Source organism: Blennius ocellaris (assembly GCF_963422515.1).
Source record: "Blennius ocellaris genome assembly, chromosome: 2".
Taxonomy (NCBI): domain Eukaryota; kingdom Metazoa; phylum Chordata; class Actinopteri; order Blenniiformes; family Blenniidae; genus Blennius; species Blennius ocellaris.
Window position 1 is genome coordinate 31742209 of NC_137651.1, and position 25000 is coordinate 31767208.

Genomic DNA, 25000 nt, shown 5'->3' on the forward strand with positions numbered 1-25000 from the left:
AGCTGGTCAGCCACGCGCTGCTGCGGTGGCGCCAACGCATGTTGCGTGCCGACAACACCAGCGCCATCGTGATCGCCCTGCAGGAGCCCGGGACCCCCCAGAACACCCTGCACCACGAGGAGGTGCTGCTGGACCTGTCCAAGGTGTCCCAGTGCCCCCCTACCTCCCTGTCCCGCGCTGACACGCCTCTGCTGCAGGTGAGTGGCCGCAGAACACCCTTCCCTCCAGACGACCCCACCACCGGGGGCTGGGACTATCGGGAGGGTCTCTTCACACCACGACCCTGACGATCTGACTGACGCCCCGGACCTCATGCCCTGACGCCCTTTTCCCTGTGACGCCCTGACTCTCTGACGCCCTTTTCCCTGTGACGCCCTGACTCTCTGATACCCTTTTCACTGTGACGCCCTGACTCTCTGATGCCCTTTTCCCTGTGACGCCCTGACTCTCTGATACCCTTTTCACTGTGACGCCCTGACTCTCTGATACCCTTTTCACTGTGACGCCCTGACTCTCTGATGCCCTTTTCACTGTGACGCCCTGACTCTCTGACGCCCTTTTCCCTGTGACGCCCTGACTCTCTGATACCCTTTTCACTGTGACGCCCTGACTCTCTGATACCCTTTTCACTGTGACGCCCTGACTCTCTGACGCCCTTTTCCCTGTGACGCCCTGACTCTCTGACGCCCTTTTCCCTGTGACGCCCTGACTCTCTGATACCCTTTTCACTGTGACGCCATGACCCTGATGCTATGGCCGTGATGCCATGACTCTGACATTCTGACCCCGATGCCCTGGTGCTCTGACGCCCTGACCCTGACCCTATGGCTCTGACGTCATGACCCTTACGCCCTGGCCTTGAGACTCTCGACGCCCTCACCCTGACCCTCTGATGCCCTTGCCCTGACGCCTTGACTCTGACATCTTTTGATCCTTTTGTAACGGCAAGAATTTATGTTCTGAAATTTACATATTAAAGGAAATCAGATATTATTATATTTGCAACAACAACAAAAAAAACCACACAAAAAAACCCTCAGTCACCTTATCTGGTATCGTATTTTTATTCAGGATTAAGACAATTTGTCATCATCTGGAAATTGATTTGAGTTTACGTGTCTAAAGTATCACTTCACATAAATTGGACTCATTGTTTTATTGTGAAAGGTCATGTGACCTCCACAGACGCATTCATAAATTCTGACCAAGGGTTTTGAATGTCATTTTTGACACTCTAGTGTTTTTAGATCAGCCTCTTGTCAGTTTTCATATTTATACTTAAAAAAAAATATTAAAAAATCACACGGCGGGCCGGAGTAGATCCTCTGGCGGGGCCGTTCTGGCCCCCGGGCCTCATGTTTGACCCCCCCTGGCCTAGAAGCTGTCGGTGGGTTTCTCAGTGTTGTTCTCTCCCGTTGCTCCACAGCGCCCCCCGGAGGACGACTGTCCCTCGGTGCTCTGTGACTTCCTGCCCGCTCTGGAGCGCAAAGACGGATTATCGGGCAGCGGCAGTTTGCTCCACGGCGACCCGTCCCCGCGGCCCCAGGGCTCCGACCGGACGGGTCCGGGCAAAAGGACTCGGCGGGCGGGCGGCGGCGGCGGCGGCGGTGGCGGCGGCCCGTCGCTCGCCGTGAAGAGAGCGCGGCGGAGGACGGCGGGCCGGCCGCCGCTGGCGCAGCACAACGCCGAGAAGAAGCAGAAGGAGTCCAGCGGCGTGTCGCCCGGCCTCCAGCACAAAACCGCCGTGTGCCTGTGCTGAGGCGCGCCGCCTCGCCCCCGCCACTGGAGGCGCCGCCGCCGCAACACATTCTGCTTTTATAACCGGAGCAGCACAGGAAGTGGGGCTGCTCTTTTAAAAAGTCCCTCTATTTTTATACCTGCTTTTATCGTACGAGGAGGAACAGGAAGCTGCCGACTGTCAGAGCAGCTCCGGGTGTGTGTGTGTGTGTGTGTGTGTGTGTGTGTGTGTGTGTGTGTGTGTGTGTGTGTGTGTGTGTGTGTGTGTGTGTGTGTGTGTGTGTGTGTGTGTGTGTTCCATGTTTCACTCTCACCCACTGCTCGTTGTGGAACCGCGTCACACGTGTTTTAATAAATTAGCCTTGTAAATGATTATTTATCTTCCCGTTGGTCAACAATGAAATGTTCTTGATGTCAGATCATATTTTAAATGAACGATCATCAGTCGGCACAATATTCTGATGATGACTTGCGTTTCGTTGTGAAATAAAACATGTGTTGTCTCGTTGTCCTCTGCTGCAGCTCGATCAAAGCTTCGTCTTTCACCTCCGCAACTAAACAGGCCAACGGAAGGAATGCAGATCGTGTCTTCCTAATGTTAATCATTCACTTATGCAGGGCTGGGAAATATCCACAACTGATCTCAACTGCTCTTGTCAAAGAAATGACTTGCTTCTGTTTAAATGAAGCTATTTTTTCTAAAAGTCGTGGGAGTAGGTGTGAGTTTATGAACTTTCCTGGATGAGCACTTTATTTCTTCTCTGTGTTCTAATCCTCGTTTCCGCCACAGTTTCAAGTGAAAACATCTTTTTTTTTTGGTATTTCGGTGACTACGGCATGTTGGGAAAAGACTTTACGTTCTGTTGTTGGTAAATTTGGTCAGGAGAGTGGAGAATAACGAACTTATAATCTCATGGGTTTACACAAGCTTGTGGAGTTTCAGATGAATGGAGAACAATCAAGTCGAACATTTGACCTGGGAATGGGCTTCTTCTGTTCTTGATCGTGTGTGTGTGTGTGTGTGTGTGTGTGTGTGTGAGAGAGATATAAATGATATTTTTCTTGTGTTGAAGCTGCTGCAGTTTTCCTTCTGTGACTCTTATATAAAATAATCTGTAGATCAGAGCAACGACCACAAGCTGAGTGCAGGTTGTATGAGGACCATGTAGCCCAGAGGTCAAAGGTCGTACTGGAGGAATATCAATGTTCATATTCACATGTCACTGTGTTGAACCCCCCCTCTCTCTCTCTCTCTCTCTCCTGGTGTGGAGCAGCTCCTGTATAGTGTAAATGTGAAGAACTCTTATCTGCAAAGGAACCTATTTAAATAAAAAGCTGAAGTCAGGAGGTTCTCTCGTGTGTTTCTGCTTGTTTTCACTCCAAACCGCCGACCTGAGAGGAAACGCCCCTGCAGGACCTGGTCCAGGTTTGAGACCAGCATGACTGGCCCTGGTCCAGGTTTGAGACCAGCGTGACTGGCCCTGGTCCAGGTTTGAGATGGACCTGGTCCCCGATGACATTTAAACGGAAACTCGTCGATTTTCGTGTCACACAAGTTTTGCGTTTTAACGCCAACGTTTTGATCGCAATGTCTGTTTCCGCCAAAGCGCCGGAAATGCTGGACAACCTGTTACTATGGTGACCGCGCAAGACCAGGTCCAGGACCACGAGCAGGACCAGAACCACGAATAGGACCTTGACCAGGTCTAGGACCACGAATAGGACAAGGAACAGAGTTTCAAACGTGTACTTCATTCTACCTCCCTGAGTCTATGATTTTACTTCTATAAATCTGATTTGAATTTTATCAGTCGAGGATTCCACTTCTATAAATCAATGATTCTCCTTATGGGAATGTCTCATTTGTAATTTGATGCCTTTGGGAGATATTTTCACCTTCCCTCGCCTTCATTATTCACATTTATACACATTTTGCACACATTCCTCATGTCACTGTCACATCATGCCTCATCTTTTTTTTTAATTTTGACCCGAGAGAACGATATAGACGATATAGACGGAGATCATTTAATCTCTGGTCACGAAAAATACCTTTTTTTTGGGGGGCATTATTTGATGGATGCAAATGTTTGTCTGAAAATTACAGTAATATACAAATCCTGCGTGTGTGGTACATTTTCAGAAGACTATAGGTTCCAAGATGTCAGTGTTTCCTTTTTTTATTTGATTAATTGCACAAGAATGTAAAAATCCTTTATATAAAAGGCCCGTCTATGTATCGGGAAAACAAAACCCAAGGATTCAAACGTTTGACTGCACAGACGTGATGAAATAGTAAATATTGCCGTTGCACACTGATACAAACACAACGTCTTTTCCTTTGTTAATTCTGAATAAATGTGACCTGTGATTGTGTTTTACTTCTGAACTGATAGAATTATGTCAAGGTCCTGCTTGTTGACATCACCTTGATGCAGAAAGTTAAATATGTTTTTTATATATATATACAAGTTCCCTTCAATCGCCAAAGACCTAAGAGCTTCTTTTAAGGAAGTAATTAAGTAATTTAAGGAATTTATCACCAGCCGCCACTGATTCTATTTTTTTAAGTAATTATACTACCTCTATAAGTCTAAGAGTCCTCCTCTGCAAGTTTAACATTCTACTTCCGCTTCTTCGTCTCAGTGGAAAGTAAAAACATTTCAAAATAAAAGCCATAAACCAGTAGTATTGGAATTAAAATAGGATATAGTGACTTACGTACGATGAGAATATTTCATCCTTCCCAATGAGTCCTTTTCTTAACACTGAGTCATTTTATCTCCATTTAAATTGCGTTTTTTTTATCCATTATCATCAGGAAAGATTGATGATGGCTTTGTTTTGAAAATCACGGCGATGTAGACTAAATACGTCACATCCGGTCGAGTGAGTTTAGAAAGCGGGAAGAGTTCATTTAATATTACAGTTAGCAAAGCTTTTGTTTTGTTTTGTTTAGCAGTTTTCTCTCTTTATCCGCCACGTGAAAAGTGTGAGTTACCGAACCGCTCCTGTGACGTCACCGTGTAAGTGTGTGCGTGTGAGAGAGAGCGTGTGTGTGTGTGCACGTGTGAGGGAGCAAGTGTGTGTTTGTGTGCGTCTGTTAGAGAGAGAGTATGTATGTGTCCGTCTGTTAAAGAGAGAGAGAGAGTATTAATGTGTGTGTGCGTCTGTTAGAGAGAGAGAGAGTGAGTATGTATGTGTGCGTGCGTCTGTTAGAGAGAGAGAGAGACAGAGAGAGTGTGTGTGCGTCTGTTAGAGAGAGAGAGAGAGAGTGTGTGCGTCTGTTAGAGAGAGAGAGAGACAGAGAGTGTGTGCGTCTGTTAGAGAGAGAGAGAGAGAGTGTGTGCGTCTGTTAGAGAGAGAGAGAGACAGAGAGAGTGTGTGCGTCTGTTAGAGAGAGAGAGAGAGAGAGGGAGAGAGTGTGTGTGCGTCTGTTAGAGAGAGAGAGAGAGGGAGAGGTAGGAAACCTGTCCAGACACAGTGAGTCAGCCAGAACCGACCACATTAATTCCTGATTGTGATCAATAACCCTGATATTTGTGTTGGTGCCCCTCCAGGAGAGCTGCCTCTTCCATCGGAGCTCCAGCAGGCTGCTGCCCCCCCCCCTGCCCCCTCCCTCCCTGAGACCCCGGGGGGGTCATGGCCTCCGCCCCGCCCCAGTACACCATTGGGGGCGTGAAGGTCCACTTCCCCTGTAAGGCCTACCCGTCCCAGCTGGCCATGATGAACTCGGTGAGTACCACACACACACACACACACACACACACACACACACACACAGTTGTGGTTCTACTTGTAAGGTTCCTCCGACTCTGCCCCACCACTGTTGTCGTATAATAAAGTTATTTGAGTTTTGAATCTCCAGCCGAGGAAGTCGGGGGAATCCTTCTCCTTCGTGGACCATTGTGGGCGGAGCCTATGTGTGACATCACGAGTTGTGCAGATCTCGATGTGTTGTGTTTATATCGGCTTGTTTCCTCTTAAATATCCAAGTTTTTACAGTGTTTTGAAGTTATAGTCGGCGTTTTATGAGCCTTGATGAAAGATTGAGCCTGGAAGAGACCAGAGAGGAGGAAAGGAGCACGGGCGGCGAGAGCGGCTAGCCGTTAGCTCGCGCGGCTAGTAGACGATCAAGTAATACCTGGACTCGTCTCCGGTGATTCCTCAGTCTTCTAGCTCTTGGACGTGTTGGATCCAGGAAGCCGGTCGTTCTGCCAAAAGTCCGGAGCCTCAAAGGTGAAAAGTGGCGGCTGCTGAGGCGAGGAGACGAGGACGAATGGAGGACGAAGCGTCTTCTGCTTCCTCAAACATGTTCCAGACGGGGTCACCGATGGCAGAACCACCTTCTGTGTCTTCTTCATCAATCACTGGGTTTGAAATGACCATGATGATGAAATCTGGTTCAATTCAGCCTCTTCGTGGTCAAAACTCTGATCCTCCAGAATGTAAACACAACTTGGGCGTGTGCACAACTCGTGATGTCACTCTGTTATTGTCAGAAGCTCCGCCCAGCAGAGGAAATAGCGCCGTTTATCGCTATTTTCTCTCAGATTGTCGTGTTTTAACATTTGACCTTCAGCCAGTTAGCAGGAAAATGTTCCTAGAAGAGACACCAGAGGGTTCTGGAGGTGGAACCTTCATTTCACTAGGACTTTAAAGAACTGGCCCTGAACTGGAGCCTGGTTCTTTTCTGGTTGGAAAAGCCCTCAGGAAGTGTGTGTGACTCCTCCACAGATCCTGCGAGGCCTGAACACGGGGCAGCACTGCTTGCTGGAGAGTCCCACAGGAAGTGGCAAGAGTCTGGCTCTGCTGTGCTCGGCTCTGGCCTGGCAGCAGGCCAGGACTGGTGAGTGTGCCCGGGGGGGGGGGTTAATCAGATATTATTATGTTTGCATATCATATTTTTATTCAGGATTAAAACAATTTGTCATCTGGAAATTTTTTTAAGTTTACATGTCTAAAGTATCACTTCACATAAATTGGCCACCTTTATTGTGAAAGGTGTTGCGTCATGTGACCTCCACAGATGCATTAATTAATTCTGACCAAGGGTTTTCAATGTCATTTTTTGCCATTCTAGTGTTTTTAGATCAGCCTCTGTCAGTTTTCAGATTTATACTTAAAAAATTTTTTTATTTTAATCCCATGGCGGCCGGATTAGATCCTCTGGCGGGCCGCTTCTGGCCCCCGGGCCTCATGTTGGACACCCCTGATCTTGTGTGATAACAATTTTTTTTTGTGTTCTCATCGTCTCTCCTCAGCCAAACTCCAGGAGGACGCAGCCGAGGACAAGAGCCAGTGGAGTAAAACCTGTGGAGACGGCAACAAGCCTTCCTCCTCCTCCTCCTCCTCCTCCTCCTCCTCCTCCTCCTCCTCCTCCTCCTGTCGGTGTGTGTGTCACAGTAGAGCAGCAGGTCCTGGTGTGGTGGACCTCACAGTGTCTCCCTGCAAAGACGCAGCAGCTCGGCCTTCAGGTCGCAGTGAGTCCGTCTGATCCAACCGCCTCAATTCCTCTCTGTTCTGCAGCTTCGTTTGCTGTTTCCAGTCGGAGAACGAGAGACGAGGACGTTGTTCTGCTCCTCGGTAGCCTTGAAGGCTGTTACTTCTATACACAGGAGCCTGTTCTCATCATTCTTCATTGATAGAGGATGTTAGTTGTAGTGACCTTTCTGGTGGTGTATTTAAATTGCACAGTGAAAGTACCGTGGCGGTCTGGCGACGATACAGTGTTAATCTGACTGACACTGTCATCCCTCATCTGTAGCCACCACAAGCCGCTGAGCTTCTGTGTTCCTGGAGCAGAAATATTCACGTTACATGTTATTTGAAGAACTTGAGCTATTTTGAAACAGCATGCCATTCTTCCACCTACCACCAGAGGGAGCTGCTCCCTCACTGTTGGTCTGTGCCACAGTTTGAGAGAGCAACTGGACTAGACGACTCTGGAAACACTCGTGTTGGTTCTTCAGTGAAATGACAGAGACCTTTGTGTGTTTCCTGTGTTTGTCTCAGCCTGGGGTCCAGGTTCTCCTCCTCTGACGTGTGTTTGTTCCCCAGACGATTCTCCCCCCACGGAACCGTCGTTGGCGTCTCGTCTGTCCCAGAAGGTTCAGGAATGCAGGAGCTCTGACGGCCAGAGAGACGACGACTTCCAGCCACACCGGAAACGCATCCGGACGGCAGAGAACACGGTGACTGCTTGTGGTCTGTGGATGGATGGATGAGCAGGACCGTATTACCATCATACCACCACCATATCACCATCATCACCACCACATCACCACCACCATATCAATACCACCACCACATTATCCGGCCACCAAGGAACTGGCAAAGACTTTAAAGAAAACATTGATTGTTTTCAAACAAACGTCTTCGGCGTGGCGACACAACACAAGACCGAGAGCCGAGCTGAGTCATCAGTGATGCTGCCATGAAAGATGGTGAACCAGCATCGGCCTCAGACCTGAGCCGTCAGGGCCGTTTGGGAAAACACCAACAAATCAACCGCTAGAGGAGCTTATTGGACACTTTACCGCATTTTGCAGCCAGAAGCTTTCATTGGCTTCGTGATCAGATCGTAGTACATTTTGGTGAAAATATAGACATTTTCGCCACGTATACTCTGCACCATAACAAAGAAGAACTCTAAAGTTTAGATCTAAAGAAGTGAGAGCAGGACGGTTTTTCTTTCTTTAGGTTTTTTTCTTATTGTAGATAAATGAATGAATTAAAAAAATAGACGGACCGATAGATCGATGGACACGAGGAGCAATCTTGGCCAGAAATTAGGGTTATTTCTTATTTTTCCCTCATTTGCTGTTTAATTTTCATTTTAAATTAAAAAAAAAAGGATTAATTGAGATCAAGGGGCAGATTATAGAACTTAACATTTCTTCCAGGACTTTGAAAACGTTTATTCTGTATTGTCTCGTAAGCTCTTGTTTTGAGTTGAATTTTTTTCATAATTATTTTTAAATATTTAATATCCACTTGTGCATTTCTCTTCTTCTCACACATCAAATGAAGACGAGGCGTTGGCCGGCCGATCTGACTCCGGCCGCCCGTGGTCTCCATGTTTTGGCTCATGATGTCATCCTCTGCTTTTCGCTCAGAGCCGTAAAAAGCAGCACCTGGAGAGAGGAGTGACCTTCATCGACGACGAGGTGGACGAGCGGCCGCCGTCTCCTCGCGGCCAGAGCGAGTCCTCCTCCAGCTGTGTGAGTACGACTCAGACTGGAGTCCAGGGTTTTCATCTGGACCTCTAACAGACGGGATCCTCTCGGGCTTGAAACGATTCAAACTCGAGGAGTCAAAGGCTTCGGGATGTGGTGAGGCGTCTCGACTCGTACGGTCGGCTTCAAGAATGTCAGGGAAACACATTTGTTACTGCCTCCAACAAACATCCTCACTAAGGGCCAATCCCAATTCTACCCCTTAACCCTACCCCTTAGCCCTTCCCCTTTGAATTGCGCGTTCACGAGAGTCTAAGGGGTGTCCCATTTCACTACTGTGCAGAGGCGGGGAGGGGGGTGAGGGGAAGGGCTATTCACCCCTCGAAACGGAGCGTTTACAGACGCACACTTTAAACAGAGGGGTAGGAGGACATGGCGCCGAAGGACTCGCATTTCACATATATACGCTTCTAAAGTTATATAAACCTGTTGTGTTTTATACTAGTAAGAGCTGCAGTAGTGCTGCCGTATGGAGCTTCCCTGTGTATTTGTTTCGTGGAGACCGTGTTTATAACATTTTATTATTACACTCTATAGTTCCAAAGTCTTCTAATATGGCTGTTTTGAAAACAGGGACCCCCGAATGAGGAAATATTACTGAAGTCCAAATACAGCGCAAAAAACTGAAGTAATCCACGTCTCCGTCTGTTTCTTCGTCTTGATGTGAAACAAAGCAGCCAAGCTGCTGCAACACGGTGAATTTAGGACGGCAGGACGACGCTCCTGCTGGAAAATCAACAAACATCCGTGGCTCAGCGCTGCTGATGCAACGTCGCCGTATTATGATGTCATAGCTGTGAGACGGAGCGGGCGGGGCTGAGCAAAGGGAGAGGGGCGAGGCTGAGCAGAGGGAGAGGCTGAGCAGAGGGAGAGGGGTGTCCCAAATCTAAGGGCTGAAACTTTTACCCCTTTGCCCTCGTTTTGGAGGGGGAGGCGGAGGGCTAAGGGGTAGGGGGAGGGGTACAACATTGAATTGGGATTGGGCCTTAATGTAATGTTGACTGTACCCCTCAGTGCTGTTATCAGAGAGAAGTGTGGTCTGGCAGTGGTCCGTTCTGCGGGTTCTTATGGTTCTCCATAGTGTTTTCATACAATCATGAATAGTTACTATTTTGACAGTCACCGTAATAACAATCCAATTTTGTAGTTTTATTTTGACAGTCGCCGTAATAACAATCCAACTTTGTAGTTTTATTTTGACAGTCACCGTAATAACAATCCAACTTTATAGTTTTATTTTGACAGTCATCGTAATAACAATCAAACTTGGTAGCTTTATTTTGACAGTCACCGTAATAACAATCCAACTTTGTCATTTTATTTTGACAGTCATCGTAATAACAATCCAACTTGGTAGTTTTATTTTGACAGTCATCGTAATAACAATCCAACTTGGTAGTTTTATTTTGACAGTCATCGTAATAACAATCCAACTTGGTAGTTTTATTTTGACAGTCATCGTAATAACAATCCAACTTGGTGGTCTGTCCACTAGAATGTCCATGTTCTCCTGTGTGTGTGTGTGTGTGTGTGTGTGTGTGTGTGTGTGTGTGTGTGTGTGTGTGTGTGTGTGTGTGTGTGTGTGTGTGTGTGTGTGTGTGTGTGTGTGTGTGTGTGTGTGTGTGTGTGTGTGTGTGTGTGTGTGTGTGTGTGTGTGTGTGTGTGTGTGTGTGTGTGTTCAGTACTAAAACTAACCAACTAGTGGACCAACAAGCTAACTACACCATTTTCAGTGTTTCTGTCGTTGCCGTTACCATTATTTTCAGAATGTTGCTGTGTAAACTTCTTCTGAAACTAAAATGGAAAATCAACGAGTTTTGTGTAAACATATAATGTGTAAATACACATTGACGGTGTAGAAATGTGAAATTTTACCTGCAACTTTTCAATAAAAGTGGCAGTTTCTTTCTCCGCCCGACTGAAGAGTTTCAGTCTAACGAACGTCGAAAAGAAACTGTGAAGTCGTCGTGGAGTTCTGATCAAAATGCATCCAAAGTATGACATTTTAAAGCGTACTTATATTTTGAGTACTAAAAGTGAGGTCAATCATTGGCGTTGTTGGTATTTATAGGTGATTAGTTTGTGATTTTTATTTATGGGATCATATCTGTGTCTGTGGCCCCTGAACTGCTGTGCCGTCACACCGCCACTAGGGGGCAGCGCACACTCACAGATGGATCTGTGTGTGTGTGTGTGTGTGTGTGTGTGTGTGTGTGTGTGTGTGTGTGTGTGTGTGTGTGTGTGTGGTCTGAGTTCACACTTCCTGTTTCATTCAAATATCCATACAATTGCTCATTTCGGCGATGAAAGAAAGCGTCAGTGAGGCGTTGGTTCCGTCCTGACCGCTGCGCCTCCTCGTCATAAAAGATGTCCTTGCTGAGTAAACACAGACGGCCTCATAACATCTGCTGACTCAGCACCGGCCATTCTGTGTGTGTGTGTGTGTGTGTTTGTTTGTTTGTGGAGCAATGACTCATCAGACGGGGTGACACCGTTTTCACCATTATTCACAGCGGTCTTTGGAACGAGCCGTCAGCAGGTTCTCACGAGGCCCCTCCAATACCGAGTCTCTGTTTGCAGCATTTTCAAGTGAAAACACCAAACTGTGTTTGTGGCTCTTCAGGCGGAACTTTTCAAAAACATCTGGGCTCCTTAAATCCTGGCCCTGGTCACCATGTAGGTAGAAACCAGTTGTTCTGCACATGCTCAGTAGAGACAATCATAACAAAGATTCCTCCGTGGCGTCGTGACTCCCAGTCCATATTCTCCTGGACTTGGTACTTTAATTTTGACCCAATTGACACCGAGTTGAATTTTGATCCAACTCGGTGGTTTTATTTTGACGGTCACTGTAATAACAATCCAACTCGGTGGTTTTATTTTGACAGTCACCATAATAACAATCCAACTTGGTGGTTTTATTTTGACAGTCACCATGATAGTAATTCAACTTGGTGGTTTTATTTTGACAGTCACCATGATAGTAATTCAACTTGGTGGTTTTATTTTGACAGTCACCACAATAGCAATCCAACATGGTAGTTTTATTTTGATAGTCACGGTAATAACAATACAACTTGGTAGTTTTATTTTGACAGTCACCGTAATAACAATCCAACGTGGTAGTTTTATTTTGATAGTCACTGTAATAACAATACACTGTGGTAGTTTAATTTTGATAGTCACTGTAATCACAATCCAACTTGGTAGTTTTATTTTGATAGTCACTGTAATAACAATACAATGTGGTAGTTTAATTTTGATAGTCACTGTAATCACAATCCAACTTGGTAGTTTTATTTTGACAGTCATCGTAATAACAATCCAACTTGGTAGTTTTATTTTCATAGTCACTGTAATCACAATCCAACTTGGTAGTTTTATTTTGACAGTCATCGTAATAACAATCCAACTTGGTAGTTTTATTTTGACAGTCATAGTAATAACAATCCAACTTGGTAGTTTTATTTTGACAGTCATTGTAATAACAATCCAACTTGGTAGTTTTATTTTGACAGTCACCGTAACAACAATCCAGCAGGAGCGTCGTCCTGCCGTCCCAAATGCAACGTGTTGCAGCAGCTTGGCTGCTTTGTTTCCACATCAAGGCGAAGAAATAGACGGAGACGTGGATTACTTCAGTTTTTTGCGCCGTATTTGGACTTGAGAAATATTTCCTCATTCACCATGTGAAAGCGGAGGAGCTTCCTTGTTTGCTCGTGAGTCTCCGTTTTCAAAACACCATATTAGAAGACTTTGGAACTCTACAGTGTGATAATAAAATGTTATAAACACGGTCTCCACGAAACAAATACACACGGAAGCTCCATACGGCAGCACTACTGCAGTTCTTACTAGTATAAAACACAACAGGTTTATAGAACTTTAGAAGCGTATATATGTGAAATGCGGGTCCTTCGGCGCCATGTCCTCCTACCCCTCTGTTTAAAGTGTGCATCTGTAAACGCTCCGTTTCGAGGGGTGAATAGCCCTTCCCCTCACCCCTCCGCCTTTGCGCACTAGTGAAATGGGACACCCCTTAGACTCTCGTGAACGCGCAACTCAAAGGGGAAGGGCTAAGGGGTAGGGCTAAGGGGTAGAATTGGGATTGGCCCTAAGCCTAGTTGGTGTTGCAGCTGCTTTGACATCTCAAGCTGGACAAGTTGAGTTTCACACCAAATCCTGAGTGTGGATCCCGGTTACTGTGACGACCATCAAGAAGGAGACGTCACCTTGTGGTCTGGGCCTCTCGTCTGCTGAATGACCCAGGCGCGTGGGGAGTCCTCTGCTGGATCCAGACCGTCACACGGCTCACCCGTCGGTGCGGTGGGTCTGTAGAGCCCCAAAGCCTCCGCTGCGCATGAACCTGCTGCAGGTGTGCGGCGGGGACGGAGGGAGGCGGAACAACAACGGGAGGAGGGAAAGTGAAGTGGGGCTCTGGTTTCCCTGCAGCTACATGACCCGGGCTCCTTTGTCCCGCCGGCGCTGACTGACGGCCTGAATGGGTCCTTTGAAGGAAGCTCCAGTTTTAATTAAGAGGGTTTGCCTCGCCTGGGCCGCTGATCTGTGAAAGCCACGGGATAAATATTGAATGGGGTTCACCCGCTGGTGACTGCGCCCGAGGGATAAACAGGTGCTTCAGAGGGCAGATCTGTGCCAGCGCCCCTACCTGTACTACTGGTCCTATCGGGGGGGGTTGAGCAATTGAAACTCGCCCTTGTTGGAGCTGATTCCAGGCTCCGGGAAGCTCACGGAATGAGGTGCAAATTGGCGTTCAGTCAGAGGCGCCGGTGATACCTGGGGGCTCCGCAGCCCTGCCCGACCCTCTGCCCGGGCCCCCTAGGGGCCCCCGTGTGCCCTCTGCCTGCCCCCCCCCCCCCCCCCCCCCCCGGGGTGTGAGATTTCCATCTCTCAGGTGTTGGCAGCCAGGGCGGCAACAGAAGCCTACCTGTGAAGATTCCGAGGTGTTCAGTAACACCGCTGACCTCTGGGCTGTCAGCTGCTGCGACACGTACACCTGTGAGAGGAGGAAGACCAGGAAACCTGGCCCACCCGAGGAACCCGGAGGGTCCCGGAAGACCTCGGGACCTTCCTGGACCTTTCGGGACCCTTTTTTGGGGGTTCCTGGAATGTCACCTGTCCTCACCCTTGTGAATGCTGGGAAGTCTGTGGGTGTTTGGTTTGTGTGAAGGGCAGGATGCTGTGATTGGTGTGCTGACAGAGGCAGAGGTGGTATGGTATGGTTGGGAGCAGATCTGATACCCCCCCCACCCCCCACCCCCCAAGTGATCTGCATTCCTTTCCAGGGGGTGTCTGGTCTGGGCTGAGGGGCCAGGCTTCAGACCTGGTCGTCCTGGCATCTCGGTAGGCAGCTTCGTAAAAGGATCCTCCTGTGTCAGCTGTTTCCTGCTGCAGCTTTTGACAAGGCCCCTATTCAGCACCCCCCCCCCCCCCCCCCCCCCCCCACCACCACCACCCCCCCCACCCCCCAATGAATAAGTGATTACTGGCCATCTCGGCCAGGATATTTGGAGGCTCTTTTTAACGTGCAGCGAGCAGGTAAGGTGATCGGCCCGGAGCCGGGCTGCGGAGCGTAACTGTTCCAGAGGAGGACGGTAACCGGAGCCGCGATGGGGCCCCGCGGCACCTCTGTTTGCTTTTCACCTGGGCTCAGGGCTCCTTATCCCGCTTAGCGCTGCGAGGCGGCTCTCCGAGGGCCTCTCCGCCGCCACTCCATCACACTTTGTAATATTTGATGGGCAAACATGCTCGGAAAAATCTGAGCCGGCGGAAACCGGAGCCGCTCGTCTGTCGTCGGGAGCGCTAGCTTCTGATCCCCGCGATAAGTTTCACTGCCCTCATATCACATACCAGCCATTCTTCCGAGGAATCAGTCCAGTCATTTGTAGGCGATTCGGGAATTAATCGTGTCGCATCTTCTGGGACCTGTTAGTTTTGTTTTTGACAGTCACAGTAATCACAATCCAACTTGGTGGTTTTATTTTGACAGTCACCGTAATCCAACTTGCTGGTCTGTCCACTAGAATAGCCTCGTTCTCCCATTGTTAGTGTTTAGACCAGTGTTTTTCAACCACGGTGCCGCGGCACACTGGTGTTCCGCGAGATCTCGTCAGGTGAGCCGTGGGAAATTATCCAATTTCCCCTTTTTGTTCTAAAAAAACATTTGCTCTCACAGCCGTTGTCGGCAGTGTGTTGCAGAGGAATCATGTATAAATACTCTTCACCACTAGAGGGCAGCACAGAACTTTGCCGGTGAAATGTAAAGTGACAGACGTCAGTGTGGTTCATCTCCACCTCCTGCTACCATCTTGTATCAAAGTACTGTGTCAGTGACAGTGATGGAGAAGTTTTAGAAAACCAGGATCTCAGCTCTTCATCCATCAGGTCCAGGTTTCACACTGAGGGAGGCACTATTAAAAAAGTCCTTGGTTTCTGGATTTACTGGAATTCTGTTGATAAAACTTTGATGATAAAGACTTTATATTGTTAATAGAGGCTACAGAGTTTAACATTTCAACATTTTCGGGTGGTGGAGGTGGTGGTGGAGGTGGAGGTGGTGGTGGAGGTGGTGGTGGTGGTCGGCCTCCAGATTTTTCCAAAGAAAAAAGTGTGCCTTGGCTCAAAAAAGGTTGAAAAACACTGATCTAGAATATCCACGTTCTCCCATTGTTAGTGGGTTAGAGCCCATTGTGCTCCACTGCATGTGTGTGTGTGTGTGTGTGTGTGTGTGTGTGTGTGTGTGTGTGTGTGTGGTGTGTGTCGTGTGTGTGTGTGTGTGTGTGTGTGTGTGTGTGTGTGTGTGTGTGTGTGTGTGTGTGTGTGTGTGTGTGTGTGTGTGTGTGTGTGTGTGTGTGTGTGTGTGTGTGTGTACGTGCTTTCAGTACTCAAACTAACAACAGCACCAACTAGTGACCAACATGGAAACTACATTGTTCTGTTTATGTGCAACCGGACGTCTTTTTGAGAACTCTGCCACGTAAACCTGAAACTTTTCTGAAACGAAGATGCAAAAACAGACATTCTCTCACTTGACACGTTGAGTCACATGACTATTCGGGGAAAAAAGATCCAGGTGGAACTGATTTAATTCTGTCATTTTAAGCTTTGCTGAAGGTTTTAATTGATAATTTGAAATTCTTTAGTGTCTTAGAGTCAAATTAATTTCAGCTCGGCAGCCAGTTGAAATTTACAGTCAAAAACGCAGTGAGAAAACCGTAAATATTCCTGAAACTGCAGCAAATGACTTGACTTTGGATTTTTTTACTAAGTCTCATCCTGCACAGAGCAGTGAAATCCTCTCCGCTCTGCAATTCAACAATGACATTTCCATTCTGAATAAAAAGCAAAAAACTAAGAAAAGCAATAACTACTGAGTACTACATCAGTGTAGAACGTCGAGGTTCCTGGGGTGTGACTGCACGTCTCCTCAGCAGGCTGGACTGGCTGGACTTGTGGTCAGTAAGTGGCCGTCACTGCTGCTTCCTCACTCAGGAAACTCCTTTCACGGAGGTTTTATTTCCTGAAGGCGAGATGTCGTCTGACAACACGTTCACATGGAGCTACAGGTCCGAGGCTGCGCCACTTAAAAGAGCTCAACACGTACGCGGGATCACTTTCATAAGCGTCGCCGGCTCCACTTCACCCGCGGCTGCCGGAGAAAGAAGAATCCAGCGCGTCACCGGACAGCCAATTATGAAGCAGCTAGATTTTCTCGGCCTCCACAATGGCAGCCTCTCGTCTTTCAGAGCCGGAAAGGTCACCTGGTGCAGAGTGTCGGGACGCCTCGTGTCTGGATACAGATTCTCTCTGCTCTTTGTAAAAGAGGCTGCGGAGTCTGTCACACGCCTCACGTGATAGAAGAGCGTCGGCCTCTGGGATCCTGATCCTGTACAAGACCTCCAACGCGTCCAGCAGTGGACAAGGGAGGCTGGCGTCTTAATTACATGTCCCTCGCTGGAGGGGACAGACTATGACGTTTGTTTTCCTTTCTTTGTGTTCATTTTGCACCATTTTTTCATGGTTTATTTCTCTTTATGATTACTTTTCTATGTCTGGAATCATATAGACCAGGGGTCGGCAACCTTTATTAACACACTGATTCCACTTATCAAAGTACAGGTATGAGCGCTAACCTTTAGCTACTCACTGAGGACTTATTAAAGGCCATAAAGCCTCATTCACACTCTGGATACAAACAATATGTGAAGGCTGTGAGTTGCTGTGAAGCTTCTCTTCATGTCTTTGCCAACATAATTTACAGTCGAGCTGCAGACATTGCTCGTCCTCTCAGTGTACTTCCTGACCTTGCTGATGCCGAGTTATACTCGTCGGGTTGTACTAGGGATCTTTTACGAGTACAAGTACTCCATACGGTATTGGACCCGATACCAGATACCGGTATCGGCATCGATGCATCCCCACTGAAGATATCTGATTGAATGGATGCTGGTCGTCTTGTACTTGACACCTCCGTCTTTAAAATAGTTCTTTATCACCATTGTGATCACATTTCTGTGGTTGTGGATTCGTCTTGTTATGATGTTTGTCTCAGTAAAAGTGTTTCCGCTGAAGCTCCATCAGAAACAAGTTGATGTTTCCAGTGACTCTCCATTGGTTTGGCGGTATGACCTTCTTTTGCACAGACGGATGCTGCAGGTTTCTTCATGCTTGTTAATATTTACTTGTGTTTGCGTGTGCAGGTGGCTGAGCCATGCTCCCTGTGCCCGTGTGCCGCAGCCAGAGACGGCGTGAAGGACAAAACCAAAGATCAAGGCAGACCAAAGATCCCAAAGATCTTCTTTGGCACCCGAACCCATAAGCAGATCACTCAGGTCGCACACGAGCTGAAGCGCACCGTGTACTCCGGCGTGCCCATGACCATCTTGTCCAGCCGGGATCACACCTGCGTCAACCCCGAGGTGACGCCTCTGTCCAACCGCAACGAACGCTGCAAAGAGCTGCTGGACGCCAAAGAGGTGAGGCGCACACGCTTCTGCTCTGTGAACACGGAGTCTAAACCTGGCCATTCTGTCTTTGAGGGTTTGGGATTTCTTCCTGACTCTATTCTTGTTGGAATCCAGAGCAGCAGAAGCATTAATGTCTTTTTTATGGAACCAGCCGGTTCATCCTTTTCTCCAAATGTGTCAGTGTGGGATCAGACCGTCCTGCCCTCTGAAGAAGATTTCCCTCAGATTGACTGCTGTGTTCCCGAGCAGTGTAAACCCACACCGAGCGGCTGTAGAAGTAAACAATGAGAGGATGGATTATCTGCTACGATATCCATAATTGGCCAAGTTGACTCTTTTTGACACGGCGAAATGTCAGGAACCACACAGTTAGCGACATGAGACACTTGTAACTCCCTGTACTGTTCAGAAGTGGAGGCGCCTACTGTAATGAGCACAATTACGCTGTCACAGGAGGTGTCGGTGTCACGTCGTCGTATAAAACGAGTGTCCCAGCGGTAACCCTCGCTGAGCCTCGGGCTCCAGTCCTCCCTGTGTCCGGTGACCACGCTGCGCCCTTAACACGCCGATCCACGCTCAGACACGCACGTCGTCTTCAGTCACGGCGGCGCTGAATGGCGTCCCGGCGCTCCTGGAGCGGGCTGCCACCCGCTTAATCCTCCCCGCTCCTCTTTCAGTGTCGCCAGGGTCCCAGCTCGGCAACGCCGCTTTGAGGACGAGGCGATTATCGCCGTGTCCAACGGCGAGAGAGTCTGTGACGCCGTCACCTGCAGCTACAGGGTGGAGCGTCTCAGAGTAATCAGAGTAATCGGTGTGTCTCGTCACACTGGATTCACACTGACTGTCAGTTCGGGACGTGTGTTCTCGCGTCTCTCAGAGAGGAAACCAGAGACAAATGTTGAATGGACTTAAAAAGAAGGGCTGGTAACGTTAGACCATTGCTGACCTCGGCTCTCTTCCATACGGGACTTCTTCCCCGCCATATTTACATTTATTCCACGAAGCCAGATTCTTATTGGCACTGCTGGTTGCCGCATATGTTCAACATTCAACTGTCACTGTGGACGAGGACAGTGATTCCCAACCCGACAGAGTGTAAAGCTGAAGAGTTTATCAGAAAGTCATTGAGGGTACAGGCCGGCGAGGTTTACAGTGGTTTAAAAAACAACAACTGGGTTTTGAATGGGTGAACTCGGACACAGTATGATAGCCTGATGTGAAGTTTCTCAGATCACTGCAGACTGTTCAACACGATGGACACATAACAAACTGGACATTTCATTCACAGCCGAAATAAACTGACTCGAGTTGTTGCCCACGTGTCGCGAGTGTCCGATCCTGACGGTTTGCTGCTGCGTGCCGCACAGGGCCGGTCCTGCCGCTACTACCACGGCGTGCAGAGGATGCGGGAGCAGCACACGCTGCAGCGGGTCCACGGCCTGCGAGAGGCCTGGGACATCGAGGGACCTGGTCTCCCTGGGAAGACGGATCCGCTCCTGCTCCTACTTTGCCGCCCGGGAACTGATGGCGACGTCCTCCATCGTCTTCTGCCCGTACAACTACCTGCTGGACCCCATGATCCGAGAGAGCGTGAGTCCACTCCCGCCGAGAAGGCGCTTGGGGGGGGGGGGGTGGAGCGTGAGTAAAGAGTCTCCCGCGTGACCTTCTGCTTCCTTCAGATGGACATCGACCTGGCGGGGCAGGTCTTGGTGCTGGACGAGGCTCACAACATCGAGGACTGCGCGCGGGAGAGCGCGAGCTGCACGCTGACCTACAGCACTCTGCTGCTGGCCCGGGACGAGCTGGACGGGATGATCCGCAGCAACATCAGAGCCTCCCAACACGAGCCGCTCAGGAACCTCTGCTACAGTCTCATCAAGTCAGTCCTGCTCTGGGTCCGTCGTCCCGTCTGCCGCGCCGGGCGAGCTCACGCCGACCGCCGTCTGTTGCAGCTGGATCCAGGAGAGCCAGGTCCTGATGTCGGACCGCGGCTACGAGAACGCCAGCAAAGTCTGGAGTGGAAAAGAAATCCTGGACGTCTTTCATGGTCTCGGAATCACGGCGGACACGTTCGACCTCCTGAAGGTACAAATCCTCCAGTCGTCCTTCGTCTGTCCTTCATCTCCGATTCCGTCCTCTCGGTTGGTTTTGAGCCAGACTCAGTTGTGAACCTGCATGAGGTACAAAAGCATCTTTTCTTTGAGATTAAGGGTTTCTGTGCATGGTCCCTGAAAAGTAAACTAATAAACAATTTAAAAATTTTAAAGAGAAAAGTCAGAATGAAGCAACATTCTTCAAGACGTTGAAATGGATTTCTTTCAAAGGACACAGGAACGCATCGATACCACAAGTACTGTAGTAGCCTTAGGCTACTTGCCATACCAACTCACGGTACTTATTAATGCTTTTAAGCCTAATTCATATGTTCCTTTTGCAAACGATGTGCGAAGGCTACGTGTTGTGGTGAACTACCCGCGTACAGCCTGTATGGCGACGCTACGTCACCTCCAACAGCCCGACGGTCTGCAGCCACTGCTCAGGCAGTGCTGAGCTGCTGGAGACCGAGGGGCGGAGCAATGACGCATCAGTCAGGCTGGAAGCAGTTTTAGCATGTAGCATGGAGCTTCACTGGTACGGGAGCCCTGAAAGTCTTTAGCATGTAGCATGTAGCTTCACTGGTGCAGGAGCCCTGAAAGTCTTTAGCATGTAGCATGTAGCACTGCTCGCAGTAAAATCCTCCTGATGCAGCGAGCAGCTAAACTACTTTTTTTTACTGTTCTTTTTATTTCTAAAGGTTGACATTTATAGTACAAGGAGTATGTACAGTCATTGACGTTTCCTTTTTTGGTAATGTACATATATAATTTAAGACACACAATGAACTTGACACCCACCACCCAATCCTCCAACTCCACTCGCACACAAAAAACGACAGACACTCGCCTCGACTAGCAAAGATGACGACTTCATACTGCCGATCAAACCAACATAAGAATCCATCTTATCTTATCTTATCTTATCAAGGTGGGGAATAAGTACAGAATAATAGAAGAAAAATAAATATTATTGTCATCGAAGTAGCGTTGGAGATCCTCTGAAACACCAGTAATGTAAGTTTAGATGTATGAAAGTGCAATCCCGGGCAACGACGGCTTGTTAGCAGATATATATGGAATAAATGATGGATGTGTGCTGCAGAAGAACCTGGCGGCGGTGCTGGAGAAGGAGGAGCGAGTGGGACTGGTCCATGGTAAAGAGGACATGGTGCAGGTCCCCACCATCACCGCTCTCACCTCCACCTTCCTCAAGAACCTCTTCATGGTGCTGGACTTCCTGTACAGGGACAACCGCAGGTCAGAGGACGTGTGCTTGTGTCTCTGTGACGGTGACCTGGACCATCCACGCGTTCTTCATTATAATTTAAAGAAGAATTGGATTTGAGCTGATTTTGAGGTTTCCAAGACGGGACTAGAATCCGACCCCAACCTATTTTATTTTCTGGAAAGATAATTGGGACTGAAAGCTGAAATGTTTAACATGATTCAATGTAGGTTGAGGTTGAGCCGTGGAAAGATGATTTAAGAACCGTCGTGAAGGAAAGTGAGCCTGATCTGCGTGCAGGTTTGCGGACGACTACCGGGTGGCGCTGCAGAAGAGCTACGCCTGGACCAACCAGGTGCCGCCGGACGTTCCCGACGCGCAGGGCTTCCACGCCGTCCGGCGCCACCGCCACCGCCACAACGTCCGAGTCAAGACCGAAGTGCTGACGCTGAGCTTCTGGTGCCTGAACCCTGCTGTGGTGAGAGGACCAGGGGGGCGGCAGCCATGAGCCCCCTCCCCCCCCCCAGAACACCATGACTCCATCACTGCACGTCAAACCTGTTGGGAGTTCTGTGACTTAATGTGTGTGTGTGTGTGTGTGTGTGTGTGTGTGTGTGTGTGTGTGCGTGTGTGTGTGTGTGTGCCAGGCGTTCTCGGACCTCAGCGGGGTGGTGCACTGCATCGTGTTGACCTCGGGGACTCTCTCCCCGATGGGCTCCTTCTCGTCTGAACTGGGGGTGAAGTTCTCCATCCAGCTGGAGGCCAACCACGTCATCAACACCTCCCAGGTGAGCGCCCCTCACCGACCTGCTCTGAGCAGCTCTGACTCTGCTGACGAGCAGCTCTGACTCTTCTCTCCGCCTCGGCCGCTTCAGCGCTGAGTTGACCAGCGACTCAACCCGTTCATTTAAGTGTCACTGTGAGCCGACGGAGTCTCTGAAAGATTGTTGAGGGCCTGAAGATAGAGATGTGTAGAGTCACGACAGAGGAGGTGTAGAGTCACGACAGAGGAGCTGTAGAGTCATTACAGAGTACATGTAGAGTCACGACAGAGGAGATGTAGAGTCACTACAGAGGACATGTAGAGTCACAACAGAGGAGGTGTAGAGTCACGACAGAGGAGATGTAGAGTCACTACAGAGGAGGCGTAGAGTCACGACAGAGGAGATGTATAGAGTCACTACAGAGGAGATGTAGAGTCACTACAGAGATGTAGAATCACTATAGAGGAGATGTAGAGTCACTACAGAGGAGATGTAGAGTCACTACAGAGATGTAGAATCACTATAGAGGAGATGTAGAGTCACTACAGAGGAGGCGTAGAGTCACGACAGAGGAGATGTATAGAGTCACTACAGAGGACATGTAGAGTCACTACAGAGGAGGTGTAGAGTCAATCTCAGAAACAGAGAAAGTATTTCTGCAGGATAATCAGATCACTAGAAAGGTTGAACCGTGAAAAGATGATTGAAGAAACGATGTGAAGGAAAGTGAGCCTGATGCTCCTTACAGGTATGACAAAGTCATAGAGTCAAGTGTGTTTTAGCACAGAAAGCCTGTAAACACGCGAAAAGTCCAGCGAGTTCTCGTCTCTGCGTCGTTTGGTCAAATCACATCGTAACGTAGGAAAGTCTATTCAGCTTTTTACAGTTTGAAACGGCAGATAATATTAATGAACAACCGAAGTCCTCCCGGAGTGTTTTGACTGTCGAAATGATGAAATGTGTTTGCTTCTGGTGAGTTTCTCTTCACTTGTTCATTTGAAATCCGCTGAGTGAAACATTCAGGGTGAAGTCGTCACACGTAGTTCAGCCAGAAGAGATTAAAGCAGAATGAAGACGATAATCTGAACTATTCTTCCAGCACTCCTTTTAAAGTAGACATTTAATTCCTGAGGGATTTGAGGTGGTGAATTAAAGTGAGGCCTTCCTGTTTCTCTCCCGGCTGTTGTTGCCCCCCCCCACCTCCCAGGTGTGGGTGGGCACGGTGGGCAGCGGGCCGCAGGGCCGGCAGCTGCGCGCCACCTTCCAGCACACGGAGACCTTCAGCTTCCAGGACGAGGTGGGGGGGCTGCTGCTCCACGTCTGCCAGCTCGTGTCTAAAGGAGTGCTCTGCTTCCTGCCCTCCTACAAGGTAAACTACCTACCTACCTACCTACCTACCTACCTACCTACCTACCAACCTACCTATCTACCTACCTACCAACCTACCTATCTACCTATCTACCTACCTACCAACCTACCTACCTACCTACCTATCTACCTACCTACCAACCTACCTACCAACCTACCTATCTACCTACCTACCAACCTACCTATCTACCTACCTACCAACCTACCTACCTACCTATCTACCTATCTACCTACCTACCAACCTACCTACCTACCTACCTACCTACCTACCTACCAACCTACCTATCTACCTACCTACCTACCTACCTATCTACCTACCTACCTACCTACCTATCTACCTATCTACCTACCTACCTACCTACCTATCTACCTACCTACCTACCTACCTACCTATCTACCTACCTACCAACCTACCTATCTACCTACCTACCTACCTACCTATCTATCTACCTACCTATCTACCTACCAACCTATCTACCTACCGACCGACCGACCGACCGACGGACCTACCTATCTACCGACCGACCAACGGACCTACCTACCGACCGACCGACGGACCTACCTACCTACCTACTTATCTACCTACCTACTTATCTACCTACCAACCTACCTACCAACCTACCTACCGACCGACCGACCGACCGACGGACCTACCTACCTACCTACCGACCGACGGACCTACCTACCTACCTACCTACCAACCACTGTGCCACCCTGCACCTCGTCCCCGGTGGGATAGTGGTGGGCTGGTGTTTGGAGTTGTAGTTTCCGTGTTTCACCACTGGGGGGCAATGCAGACCACGGGTTACACTGCAGTTTGCGGTGTGGGCAGACTTGCAGGGACATTCTTCACTTCTCTCTCTCTCTCTCTCTCTCTCTCTCTCTCTCTCTCTCTCTCTCTCTCTCTCTCTCAGAAGCAGTGGTGTCACGTGTCACAATAGATGAGTGGTGATCAATAGAGGAGCTTGTCAGGTTCTTGTTCGGTGGTGACATCTTCACAGGGCCGATCCTCTTTCACTTAATGAGAGCGCACTCACACACACTTTGTCCCTCTTTGTTTGGGATGCGTTTTGCCTCATGAATAAATCACGTGGCTGCAGCTCAGTTGTCACATCAAGTTATGGAGGGCCGGGTGGATGCGCGTTTGTCCACACGGCACACACACACATTACACGTGGTCAATTAACATACGTGTTGTTAGAAATGTGGACTTTCTCTTTGTGACCCCAGAACATGACCCCAGTGTTCCGCTTCCCCCGTGATGGAAATCTAGTCTGAACCTGTTTCACTGCGTAAAGAAATCCACTCATCTGCTATTTAAACTCGCCACAATAAAATGAAGTCATGAATCGTTAGGCGGTTTGATCGGGTACATTTAGAGCATTTGGATTGGGAATTTAGCACCAGCATCGTCACCGAGAGCCAGCATAAAGTTATCCTGGGTTTTCTGATCAGGTCACCGTAGAGCTTCGGGTCACCGTAGAGCTTCAGGAGCTTCAGGTCACAGTAGAGCTTCAGGAGCTTCAGGTCACGGTAGAGCTTCGGGTTACGGTAGAGCTTCAGGTCACGGTAGAGCTTCAGGTCA

The 25000-nt window shown here is 48.7% G+C and overlaps 2 protein-coding genes across 2 annotated transcripts in view; both read left to right on the top strand.

Annotated features, from left to right (window-relative positions):
* LOC308136335 (protein phosphatase 1D-like) overlaps nucleotides 1-3045 on the top strand; it is an 11319-nt gene extending 8274 nt beyond the window's left edge. Inside the window, exons 5-6 of the mRNA XM_080504651.1 lie at nucleotides 1-197; nucleotides 1427-3045. The exon at nucleotides 1-197 is cut by the window's left edge and continues 28 nt beyond it. Of these exons, the coding sequence (XP_080360777.1) occupies nucleotides 1-197; nucleotides 1427-1759 (530 nt within the window). The 3' untranslated portion in view covers nucleotides 1760-3045. The remainder of the gene's footprint in view (nucleotides 198-1426) is intronic.
* Nucleotides 3046-4648: 1603 nt separating this feature from the next.
* Nucleotides 4649-25000, top strand: part of brip1 (BRCA1 interacting helicase 1) — a gene marked incomplete at its 3' end in the record, with an annotated part of 55315 nt that continues 34963 nt past the window's right edge. The window contains 15 exon segments of the mRNA XM_080511311.1: nucleotides 4649-4763; nucleotides 5298-5472; nucleotides 6475-6586; nucleotides 7002-7102; nucleotides 7845-7931; nucleotides 8856-8960; nucleotides 17696-17971; nucleotides 19330-19425; nucleotides 19427-19552; nucleotides 19642-19841; nucleotides 19915-20047; nucleotides 21161-21315; nucleotides 21584-21761; nucleotides 21931-22071; nucleotides 23255-23416. Of these exon segments, the coding sequence (XP_080367437.1) occupies nucleotides 5380-5472; nucleotides 6475-6586; nucleotides 7002-7102; nucleotides 7845-7931; nucleotides 8856-8960; nucleotides 17696-17971; nucleotides 19330-19425; nucleotides 19427-19552; nucleotides 19642-19841; nucleotides 19915-20047; nucleotides 21161-21315; nucleotides 21584-21761; nucleotides 21931-22071; nucleotides 23255-23416 (1965 nt within the window). The 5' untranslated portion in view covers nucleotides 4649-4763; nucleotides 5298-5379.